The sequence below is a fragment of the Myxine glutinosa genome, chromosome 8 (assembly GCF_964187855.1).
Source record: "Myxine glutinosa chromosome 8, kmMyxGlut1.1, whole genome shotgun sequence".
Taxonomy (NCBI): domain Eukaryota; kingdom Metazoa; phylum Chordata; class Myxini; order Myxiniformes; family Myxinidae; genus Myxine; species Myxine glutinosa.
In genome coordinates, this window is record NC_136268.1 from 11,154,791 (window position 1) to 11,167,799 (window position 13,009).

General features: G+C 40.9%; 1 protein-coding gene across 1 annotated transcript in view; it reads right to left on the bottom strand.

The window, feature by feature from the left end:
• Window positions 1-299: 299 nt before the first annotated feature.
• Window positions 300-13,009, bottom strand: part of LOC137432203 (thread biopolymer filament subunit gamma-like) — a 30,550-nt gene continuing 17,840 nt past the window's right edge. Inside the window, exons 4-7 of the mRNA XM_068123915.2 lie at window positions 7,258-7,434; window positions 7,008-7,133; window positions 3,223-3,443; window positions 300-2,133 (exon numbers count right to left, since the gene is read on the bottom strand). Of these exons, the coding sequence (XP_067980016.1) occupies window positions 1,848-2,133; window positions 3,223-3,443; window positions 7,008-7,133; window positions 7,258-7,434 (810 nt within the window). The 3' untranslated portion in view covers window positions 300-1,847. The remainder of the gene's footprint in view (window positions 2,134-3,222; window positions 3,444-7,007; window positions 7,134-7,257; window positions 7,435-13,009) is intronic.

Sequence of the window (13,009 nt, forward strand, 5' to 3'; positions counted from 1 at the left end):
TTGATCCCATAAATGTTCAAGTTTAATGCCATAAATGTTCAAGTTTGATGCCATAAATGTTCACGTTTGATGCCATAAATGTTCAGGTTTGATCCCATAAATGTTCAGGCTTGATCCCATAAATGTTCAGGTTTCATCCCATAAATGTTCAAATTTAATCCCATAAATGTTCAGGTTTGATCCCATAAATGTTCAGGTTTGATCCCATAAATGTTCAAATTTAATCCCATAAATGTTCAGGTTTGATCCCATAAATGTTCAGGTTTGATCCCATAAATGTTCAAATTTAATCCCATAAATGTTCAGGTTTGATCCCATAAATGTTCAGGTTTGATCCCATAAATGTTCAGGTTTGATCCCATAAATGTTCAGGTTTGATCCCATAAATGTTCAGGTTTGATCCCATAAATGTTCAGGTTTGATCCCATAAATGTTCAGGTTTGATCCCATAAATGTTCAGGTTTGATCCCATAAATGTTCAGGTTTGATCCCATAAATGTTCAGGTTTGATCCCATAAATGTTCAGGTTTGATCCCATAAATGTTCAGGTTTGATCCCATAAATGTTCAGGTTTGATCCCATAAATGTTCAAGTTTGATGCCATAAATGTTCAGGTTTGATCCCATAAATGTTCAGGCTTGATCCCATAAATGTTCAGGTTTGATCCCATAAATGTTCAAGTTTGATGCCATAAATGTTCAAGTTTGATGCCATAAATGTTCAAGTTTGATGCCATAAATGTTCAAGTTTGATGCCATAAATGTTCAGGTTTGATCCCATAAATGTTCAAGTTTGATGCCATAAATGTTCAAGTTTGATGCCATAAATGTTCAGGTTTGATCCCATAAATGTTCAGGCTTGATCCCATAAATGTTCAGGTTTCATCCCATAAATGTTCAAATTTAATCCCATAAATGTTCAGGTTTGATCCCATAAATGTTCAGGTTTGATCCCATAAATGTCCAAATTTAATCCCATAAATGTTCAGGTCTGATCCCATAAATGTTCAGGTTTGATCCCATAAATGTTCAAATTTAATCCCATAAATGTTCAGGTTTGATCCCATAAATGTTCAGGTTTGATCCCATAAATGTTCAGGTTTGATCCCATAAATGTTCAGGTTTGATCCCATAAATGTTCAGGTTTGATCCCATAAATGTTCAGGTTTGATCCCATAAATGTTCAGGTTTGATCCCATAAATGTTCAGGTTTGATGCCATAAATGTTCAAGTTTGATCCCATAAATGTTCAGGTTTGATCCCATAAATGTTCAAGTTTGATGCCATAAATGTTCAGGTTTGATCCCATAAATGTTCAGGCTTGATCCCATAAATGTTCAGGTTTCATCCCATAAATGTTCAAATTTAATCCCATAAATGTTCAGGTTTGATCCCATAAATGTTCAAGTTTGATGCCATAAATGTTCAGGTTTGATCCCATAAATGTTCAGGTTTGATCCCATAAATGTTCAGGTTTGATCCCATAAATGTTCAGGTTTGATCCCATAAATGTTCAGGTTTGATCCCATAAATGTTCAGGTTTGATCCCATAAATGTTCAGGTTTGATCTCATAAATGTTCAGGTTTGATCCCATAAATGTTCAGGTTTCATCCCATAAATGTTCAAATTTAATCCCATAAATGTTCAGGTTTGATCCCATAAATGTTCAAGTTTGTTTTCTTTAACATACAGCAATGTTAAACAAATATCAATCCAATGACGAGTTTCATTGTTTATCAATTACATTTTTTGTTGACACATTTCCACATTAAACTCACAATTTTGGATTATGTCAAATTAATAATCATTATTTTTGCGCTTCTTCTCCAAATTGTGAACAATCGGACCTAGCGTGCCAGCACCGTGGTGCCACGACCCCCGACCCTGCCTCCCCCGTATCCGGACTCTCTTGGCGTAGGCATGCCATCAAACATGGACCCTCCTGACATTACAGTTTGATTCGTACTCATTTCTCCAGGTGTGTAGGTCGAGTTGTCCGGTCCTGGTGGCCGGCGGCCATACATGGGACCAACGTCCGGCCCAGGTAGAGAAGCCTGTGGCATTTCAGGTGCCGGTGGTGACAGTGTTGACCCCATTGGTCCGAACAAGTCTTCAGCTAAAGGACCTTTGAATCTGGGAGTGAGAGAAAAGGAAATTGTCGTTTATACAATTCATTATTTTATATAATTACTGGGGCTGAATTCAGCTCACATTTCATACTTGGATTCCATGATGAAAAAGATGGCAAAATGGAGTTTTTATTTAAAAAAAAACAACAAACAAGGAAATGGGATTTGTACCGATGCTTGTGTGGCAGCAGGGCTGAAACCAACATAACATCCTGAATGTGAAAACAACTAGAGAGTTCATAGAACATCTTACCCTGTGCTGTCTTGAGAAAAAAAGGATGTGGGCGGGGTCATCGAGCGGCAACTTTGATTGGTCGAGATGACGTAAAAATGCCATATTAGGGTTAGGGTTTTAAAAAAGTGTCTAAAAGGGGATTTGTGTTCTTCGCTGTTCAAGTTCACTTGAAATGAAATGCAGATTTTACAGGTTGTAAATTAAAATAAATAAATAAAATAATTTCGTAAGTTTACCGCCGTTGATGATCCAACATATTACATTAATTATTTGTACCTGTTGTTTGTGTCATCTATGACATCCTTAAAACGGTCATTTCCTGTTTGGAATCATTTCCAATTTTGTTTGATTGCCAGACAAGCAGACAGAGTAAAAACATGATCTCGCTCCTTTCTGCGCATGTGCGGGTGAGACAAATTCAGAGTGAAACTACCAGAACCGATTCGTTTTCTGATTCACGTTCAAAATATAAACATTCAAGTGAAATCAAGTTGTTCCTCAATCAAACCGACATTTGTAGACAAACAGAGAGACAGACACAACCAATTGCTTAACGTCGCATTGTGCATGTGGTACAATTACTACAAGGTTTCAGAGAGGGTAAAGAACCAAGTAGGTGGTGTTTTTTGTTTTGTTTTGTTTTTTGGATACAACATCGAGGCTCGTGCAAGAGCTAACGTTGATCACAAAAAGACAAACTGACACATAAAAACATATAACATATGATAACAAGAAAAACTGACACATAAAACGTATGATAAAGGGAGCGGGAGAACAAGATGGAGAGCAGGGACATCAGGAGATCTGTGGGAGGGAGAGGGGCAATGTCACGTGTTGAGCAATATCACAAGCACTCACAATGATTCCTCTCCCTCCAGGAGCTTCTTGTAGGTAAAGATCTCCGTATCAAGCGCAGTTTTCACATCCAGAAGCTCCTGATAGGACACAAGCTGGCGCTGGAGATCTGCCGTGCAGGCCTCGATGTCGTTTTCAAATCTGCAACTCTCACTTTGCAGGTGCATCAGCTCTCCGGATTCTCGCGCTTGCAAATCTGACACTGTCCCGACATGCGTCTGATGCTGCAATTAGACAAGAAGAGAGCCATGTGAGCGAGTTAGCTTCAAACATTGCAAATAGTGCTTATATTTCTGAACTCACTCATTCTGGGTTTAATCTCAGGCACCACTAGGAATTAACACGTCATCGTGGCCATAGATCTCAACGTTTGTTACATTAAATGCAAAGCATTATGCAAAATATAATCGGCTAAATATGCGAAGCAACAGAACTACAGAGTTCCTTGGCTGAGATGGGAGAACCTTACGAAAGGACAACACTTTCTGCAGCACTTCACAAATTTAGGCTTCATGGGAGAGAGTGGCCAGATGGAAGCTGCTCCTGAGAAAGAGGCACCTGTCAACACACCTGGAGTTTGCAAAAGTGCACGTAAAAGACTCAGAGAGTATGAGGCAAAATATTCTGTTGTCTGATGAGAAGAAAATTGAACTCTTTGGCCTGAATGAATACAAAGCGCTACGTCTGGTGGAAACCGAGCACGGCTCATCACCCATCATACACCATCCCTACCATGAAGCATGGTGGTGACAGCATCATGCTATGGGGATGATTTTCAGTGGCAGGGACTGGGAGACTTGTAAGAATTGAGGGAACAATTAATGGAGCCAAATGCAGGTAAATCCTTGAGGAGAACCTGCTTCAGAATGCAAAAGATCTTAGACTGGTCAAGATTTACGCTCCAACAGGACAATGACCCCAAGCATACAGCCAAAGAAACACTGGAACAGCTTCAGAAGAAGAACATGAAAGTCCTTGAGTGATCCAGCCAAAGCCCAGACTTCAATCACATTGAGAATCTGTGGAAAGACTTCAAGATTGCTGTTCACCGACGCTCCCCATCTAACGTTATAGAGCTTGAGCAAATCTGCAAGGAAGAATGGGAGAAACTCACCAAATCCAGGTGTGCAAAGCTGATACAGACATACTGAAGAAGACTCAAAGCTGTAATCACTAACAAAGACGCTTCTGCAAGGTATCGACTCAGGGGGCTGAATACTTATGTAAATTAGATATTTCTGTGTTTCATTTTTAATTATTTTGTTATGATTTCTAAAAACATGTTTTCACTTTGTCATTATGGGATATTTCTTGTAGATCGGTGACAAAAATTTTAAATGAAATCCCTTTTAAATTAAGGCTGTAACATAAAAAATGTGAAAAAGTCAACAGGTGTGAATATTTTCTGAAGGTACTGTATCTTCCTGCTCTTTTGTTCTCCCAGTTATCGGTGTATGTCTGTTGATATTTCATCTTGTATTTTTCTTTATCCTTTTTTGCAATCATTGTGTTTCATGTATTCATTGCTGTTTCTGTTTCATGCGTGACATCTTCCATTTGCACCTGTCTTTGGAAAGTTTTTGCTATGTGGTTATGGATACCTTATCTGGCTTGGTGTCTTTGTGTTTACATTGCTGCAGCTGTTCTGATATGAGTTTTTCGTATCCTGATGGAAGGTGGCTCGTGCTATCTGTTTCTACCTTCCAAAATCGACATTTCACGTTTCCGTTTCATGTGTGTTTGCATGGGTAAACCGTGTGAGGGAATTAGTTGAAATGTATTGGCTGTACTTGGGGTGTGTCTCGGAAGGTTTTAGGCATTAAACATTTCTTTGTAGTCACTGGGATTCAGGGAGACGATGCAAATTCTCGATGTAAACTGTACTGTATAGCGCCACCTAGTGGTGGTGGGACAGGTATTGCAAGTCAGTTGTTAAGATGATTTGCAACTTTGCCCTCAACACGTGGCAGAGTACAAGTGCTTTACTGACTCCTGCCAGAGGGAGGGGGTATTACTCTCCCATAGGGAGTGGGGGTTCCAATATATTGAATCAACAAAAAAGTGTTGGAAAAGTACACCGACACCTGAAATGAACCCTCCCAACCTGCATGGGAATATTATGCCCCACAGCATTATTTATGCACCTCTCTCTACTGTGTCTATATACTGTGTTCAGATTTGGTTGGACAACAACTTTGAAAGCCTGCAGTGACGAGCCCAATACCCAAACGTAATCCCAATTGAGGTATTCTGGGACATCTTGGAATGCTGCCTGAAGAGCAGACCTCTGTTGGAGGAATAGTGTGACGTTAGATCATCGGTACAAAATGTCAGTGACCTACTAAAATAAATAAAATATAAATAAAAAAGTATTCATATGCAGCCTGTGGCATCATTGATGGGAGAGCGCCTGTGCCGCTGATGCAGTGCCCGCTATTCCCAGTAAGCTGGTGCTCATTTTTCCGACCTTGGAAGGATGGACCAGCTAAGTCAACCCAGGTTGTGTTATTTAACAGCACAATAGGGGCTCAAACTCATGATCCGAAGATCTTCACGAAGCAGCCACCTTAACAGTTAAGCCAATGCCAGGCTTAGAAATCAAATAAACACTAATTAATTAATAAGGTCAAATTTATACTTATTGCACGAATACTTTTGAATATATTAGACATGTACAGACAGTGACAAAGTGCAGGTAATTGCTGAAGGACAAGTAAAACCTCTCATTTAATTCATAAGCCACCTGGTTCCCAAAGATGTACCTAAAAGCAACCTCATACCCAAAGATATACCTAAAAGCAGCCTGTTACCCAAAGATGTACCAAAAAGCAACTGCTTATGCAAAGATGTACCTAAAAGCAACCTGTTACCCAAAGATGTACCTAAAAGCAACCTCATACCCAAAGATATACCTAAAAGCAGCCTGTTACCCAAAGATGTACCAAAAAGCAACTGCTTATGCAAAGATGTACCTAAAAGCAACCTGTTACCCAAAGATGTACCTAAAACAACCTGTTACCCAAAGATGTACCTAAAAGCAACCTGATACCCAAAGATATACCTAAAAGCAGCCTGTTACCCAAAGATGTACCTAAAAGCAACCTGATACCCAAAGATATACCTAAAAGCAGCCTGTTACCCAAAGATGTACCAAAAAGCAACTGCTTATGCAAAGATGTACCTAAAAGCAACCTGTTACCCAAAGATGTACCTAAAAGCAACCTCATACCCAAAGATATACCTAAAAGCAGCCTGTTACCCAAAGATGTACCAAAAAGCAACTGCTTATGCAAAGATGTACCTAAAAGCAACCTGTTACCCAAAGATGTACCTAAAACAACCTGTTACCCAAAGATGTACCTAAAAGCAACCTGATACCCAAAGATATACCTAAAAGCAACCTGATACCCAAAGATGTACCTAAAAGCAACCTGATACCCAAAGATGTACCTAAAAGCAACCTGTTACCCAAAGATGTACCTAAAAGCAGCCTGTTACCCAAAGATGTACCTAAAAGCAACCTGTTACCCAAAGATGTACCTAAAACAACCTGTTACCCAAAGATGTACCTAAAAGCAACCTGTTACCCAAAGATGTACCTAAAAGCAACCTGATACCCAAAGATGTACCTAAAAGCAACCTGTTACCCAAAGATGTACCTAAAAGCAACCTGTGTAGGAAACATGGTTTATCAGCCATAGATGAGCTGGTAGCAACCTTCACAAGGACTCCTTGTTCCCTGCTTTACCATACAAAGTGGATTTACACTCATCCTATTTGAGACTGACCGTAGCAACAAGCTTTTGATACTCCATATTCATTTCTTGGACATCCTTGATCAGGGACTGGTTCTCAGACGTGATAAGTGAAAGCTGATCAGCCGCCCTGTTGGAAGCTCCTTGAAGTTCCTCAATCTGCAAAGCACGAAATAGTCCAGGCCTTATAACTGGGAGATAGTAACTATAAAGCATTCAGGAGATCAAGGACAAGAAAGACAAAGACAAAATAAGGCTAGCATCGACCGAAATGGCGCCGTACCTGACTACGGCAGTATGTTTCTGCTTCCTCAACATTCCGCGAGACCGCAGCGTCGTAGTCAGCGCGCATGGTCACCAAGGATTCAGCCAGACTGACCGAGCGACCAGAGTCCACCGAGATGACCGATGCCTGCGTGCTGGCGAAGCGACCGTACTGTTCCCGCAACTTCTCCAGCTCCTGCGAGACAACTTCAGATTAACAGTCTGTCCGTCCAGTTTCAGAAATAATGAACAAAGGACAATTCAAAATGTTAGTGACTACACACGTACACACACACGTACACACACACGTACACACACACGTACACACACGCATACACACACACGTACACACACACATACACACACACGTACACACACACGTACACACACACGTACACACACACGTACACACACACACGTACACACACACACGTACACACACACACACACACACACGCAGTCACACACAAAGTTTGGACTTTTTCAACATATTTCAACATACAACTATTTGATCTTCATTTCAACAATACTGATAGATAAAGGTGATATAATATAACAAATATCATGAAACATTTACATTTTGTAGTCCATTGTATAATTTAAATAAACATAAATGCAAATTTCACATGTGGAAAAAGTAAGTACACCCCCTACATTTATCACTACTTCAAATACCTAAAATTAGAATCCGGTGCACCAGCTCAGGTGCAAATGATTAGAACATCGTTAGAGAGGATCTTGGAGGAACCTGTCTTATTTGAACCTCAGACATTTAGTTTGGTTTGCTCTTTGTTGTTGAAGTGTGCGGCGTCACCATGCCGAAATCAAAAGAGCTCTCTGAGGCCTTCAGAAAGAAGGTTGTAGATGCCTACGAGTCTGGGAAGGGATTTTAAAAGATCTCCAAACAATTTGAAATCGATCATTCGACTGTCCGGAAGATCATGTACAAGTGGAGAAGATTCCAAACAACTGCCAACTTGTTCAGGCCAGGCCGCCCCAGCAAGTTCAGCCCGAGAGCAGACCGCAAGATGCTGAAAGAAGTCTCGAAGAACCCCAGAATGTCATCACGGGACCTACAGGTCGCTCTTGCCACTGTTGATGTCAAAGTGCACGAGTCTACCATTAGAAAGAGGCTGCACAAATTTGATCTTCATGGGAGGTGTGCCAGGGGGAAACCTTTGCTGTGCAGAAAGAACATCAGGGCAAGACTAAAGTTTGCCAATGAACACCGAGGCAAAGACCAGCACTTCTGGAGCAATGTGCTCTGGACAGATGAGTCAAAGGTAGAGCTATTTGGCCATAGTACCAGAAGACATGTTTGGCGAAAACCAAAGACAGCATTTGACCACAAGAACCTGATACCAACTGTAAAACATGGTGGTGGAAATATTATGGTTTGGGGCAGCTTTGCTGCATCAGGGCCTGGGCAGCTCACCATCATAGAATCCACTATGAATTCTTCATTGTACCAGAGGGTGCTTGAGGATAATGTGAGGCCATCTGTCGGAAAGTTGAAGCTCAACCGAAGGTGGACCTTGCAACATGACAATGACCCTAAACATACCAGTAAATCCACCAAGGAATGGCTGAAAAGAAAGAAATGGAGGGTTCTGGAATGGCCAAGTCAATGCCCGGATCTAAATCCCATCGAGATGTTGTGGGGGGATTTGAAACGAGCTGTGCAACAATTTTTTGGTGAATAAATTATTGCAAAGTCAATTTTTCATTGTTTTTTGTTCAATTAGATCACCTTTATCTATAGATACTGTTTGAATGAAGATCAAATATTGATATGTCCACATATGTTAAAAAAGATTTTAAAAAAGATTTAATGGGGCGTGCTTACTTTTTCCACATGCGAAATTTGCATTTATGTTTATTTAAATTATGCAATGGACTACAAAATGTAAATGTTTCATGATATTTGTTATATTATATCACATTTATCTATCAATATTGTTGAAATGAAGATCAAATAGCTGTATGTTGAAATATGTTGAAAAAGTCAAAACTTTACATGGGGTGAACTTACTTTTTCACGTGACTGTATGTACACGTACACACACACACACACACACACACACACACACACACACACACACACACACACACACACACAAACACACACACACACACACACACACACACACACACAAACACACACACTCAACTTTCATCTATCTATAATTCCAGTAATCTCTGTGTGTCTGTGTGTCTGTGACCGCTGTTTCTCGACAACCACGGGTCCGATCTAATTGAAACTTGCCAGATATATTGCTGGGGACCTGAGGATGTGCCTTTTCAAGGTTTCATATTAATCGGAGAAGTAGTTACCGAGCTATGTCCAAAAAACGATTCAACCAATCAGAGAGCAGCGAGCTATCACGTGTGCCGAACGTGGCGAACAGACTCTGCCTCGGACGGCACATTTGAGAGCGTATTCATTGATTTCACGTTGGCAAACTATGTTGGCGTTAAACTATGTTTTAAAACTAATTAAAACTAATTTGCGATTCATCGTAACTGCGATATGCGACCTTCCGGACAGTCAAATGAGGACGTCACTTCCGGACTTACGGATAGTCATAGTGACGACGTACTGATGCTGAACGTGGCGAGCAGACGCTGCCTCGGACGGCACATTTGAGAGCGTATTCATTTATTTGACGTTGCAATCTGTGTTGATTGTTGTAAGGTACGATCGATTGTAGTACACGTTTATAATAACTCTGCCGATACAGGCCCGATTAACTGCAGCGCCATCCGAGCTGCGGCGTCGGGACGATACATTCATTGTACGGTCACATCACGCACTTACGGGCACGCCCATGGGCCCATGGGCACGCCCAGACATTTTTTTTTTTTTTTTGGCAAGGAACGGGCACCCACGTACGGGCACGTCCTAGTTTATTAAAAATAGCAGAAGTACCCGGCTTCGCTAGGGAGGTTTCATGGGAATTTGGGTTTATGAGTGGGTTCCCAACAGCCACCCGGATTTTTTATTCCAGGTTTACTCCTGTAGCCATTTGGCACCTTTATGGCGAGGTGCACCCGCCTTGACCCGATATCGTCATTGAGTATTGTGACCTTTTTTTAGAACTAAGAGCTTGCCAGACTCGCAGTCCAGCCACACTCTAATAGCACCACCACTGATGGTCCGCAACTGCTTATTAGTCATTGCTTATTTCGCAATTGACCTATAGGACATTTTGGATAATTTAGCCCCACTTATGATGGGCAATTTCACTTCAGCACTTCAGTATAGACGATGTTGTGAGTCGTTGCAGTTGGAGTGTAAATAAAAAGACTGCAGGGACTTCCAAGTCTGGAACAGCCTCCATATAGCTGACCATGAGAAAAGCAAGACTCTTCCAGATGCAATCCTGCCACTGTTAATGTTTGCCCTTGTGATTTGTTGATAGACATGGCGAAACTGACAGGAAACTGAAGTCTCTTGAACTGAAAGGGTAGGTCAGATGGTGTGAGAGGAATGCGAGGAATGAAGACGTCCTCACCTTTGCCACTACCAGTGAGAATAGTGGCCTCAATAACATGGGGCATTGATTTCTTGACCACAAGTCTTGTGCCATTTCACAGTCGAGGCTGATCCAAATTGCGTAGCAGCATTATTGGTGTTCCTACTTTAAGTTCAAGCCGATGAGGAGGCAGGCCAGGTGGTTCTAGCGAAATACGAAATCCAGTGGGGTAACTTACAACTTCAGATTGATCAACAACAGTGTCAACAGATTTGTATGTACGTGAGTCTCCAGGTATTGCCAGCAAGAGTTGCTCGTTTACTGCATTGACTGTGGTGTTGTTTGGTGCCAGAATTGCCCTCTCGCACAACCATTTGTGATTTTGATAATGGTGCTGTAAGTTTGGGAACACCTTTCCTATCAAATCGTTCACTGAAATGACCACAGTGCTGATCGCAGCTGGATTTATGGTACCATCAGCAAGTACAGTTACTCACCCTTCTCCAAGCTGTAGCAGATTCTGAGCAAACTGAGCAGAAAGATGATCACCAAAAAGACGTGCTCTCGTGTTTGTTGACAGGGTCATGGCCTTGACATGGAGCCACAAGAATGACGACTTCAGGCAAGCACCGATTTCATCAGCTCTGGTTCCCCTGGGAATTACAGGAAATGTCTGCCGAAGGTCACCTGACAGTAGAACAGTGACTCCTCCCATTGGGGCCTTGCAATTACACAAATCTTGCAATGTTCTGTCAAGTGCCTCCAATGCTCTTTTATGGGCCATTGTGCATTCATCCCAAACAATTCTTTAGAACTTGACCAGCTCCAGAAGTTTTGGTAATCCTGCAAACAGTGGCATCATTGATGGTCAGGTCTACCGGAAGCTTGAATGCAGAATGGGCAGTACGACCTCCTGGACCTAAGGTGGCGGCATGCCTGAAGAAGCAACAGCAACAGCTATTCGCTTCTGTTGGCGAACTTTGGCCTTCGGGACCGATTAAAGTTGGACTGCACTCTACACAACCCCCAAACCTTGAGTACCTTTCACCCTTGTTTAGAATTAGAGCGAATTCCAATGATCAAATTGAAGAAAACAAAGTTGCACCGATTGCTTTAGAAACAGCTGCGAGTTCAAAGTAAAAGGCGAAGGCTCGTGCTGTACCATACGATACGTGACGGCTCTTTCTGACTTCCTGGCAGAGTACGTGTTGACGCCATACATTCCAGGCGTGCATCAAATACATAGTGTCCGTTAACTTTCCGAAATTTGTCCGCTTTTTGGGTGGTGGCATCGTAGTCGGGACAACTGTCGCTTTTCGTTTGATAAGGGGAAGAGGTGGGGAAAACGCTCGTTTTTTATGGAAAACGTTCGCTTTACTTATAAAATAGGAATAAATCGGAGATTTCCGAAGGTAGGGAGAAATCGGAATAAAAAATAGGAATAAATCGGAGATTTCTGAAGGTAGGAATAAATCGGAATAAAAAATAGGAATAAATCGGAGATTTCCGAAGGTAGGGATAAATCGGAATAAAAAATAGGAATAAATCGGAGATTTCCGAAGGTAGGAATAAATCGGAATAAAAAATAGGAATAAATCGGAGATTTCCGAAGGTAGGGAGAAATCGGAATAAAAAATAGGAATAAATTGGAGATTTCCGAAGGTAGGGAGAAATCGGAATAAAAAATAGGAATAAATTGGAGATTTCCGAAGGTAGGGAGAAATCTGAATAAAAAATAGGAATAAATCGGAGATTTCCGAAGGTAGGGAGAAATCGGAATAAAAAATAGGAATAAATTGGAGATTTCCGAAGGTAGGAATAAATCGGAATAAAAAATAGGAATAAATTGGAGATTTCCGAAGGTAGGGATAAATTGGAATAAAAAATAGGAATAAATCGGAGATTTCCGAAGGTAGGGATAAATCGGAATAAAAAATAGGAATAAATTGGAGATTTCCGAAGGTAGGAATAAATCGGAATAAAAAATAGGAATAAATCGGAGATTTCCAAAGGTAGGAATAAATCGGAATAAAAAATAGGAATAAATTGGAGATTTCCGAAGGTAGGGATAAATTGGAATAAAAAATAGGAATAAATCGGAGATTTCCGAAGGTAGGGATAAATCGGAATAAAAAATAGGAATAAATTGGAGATTTCCGAAGGTAGGGATAAATCGGAATAAAAAATAGGAATAAATCGGAGATTTTCGAAGGTAGGGAGAAATCTGAATAAAAAATAGGAATAAATCGGAGATTTCCGAAGGTAGGAATAAATCGGAATAAAAAATAGGAATAA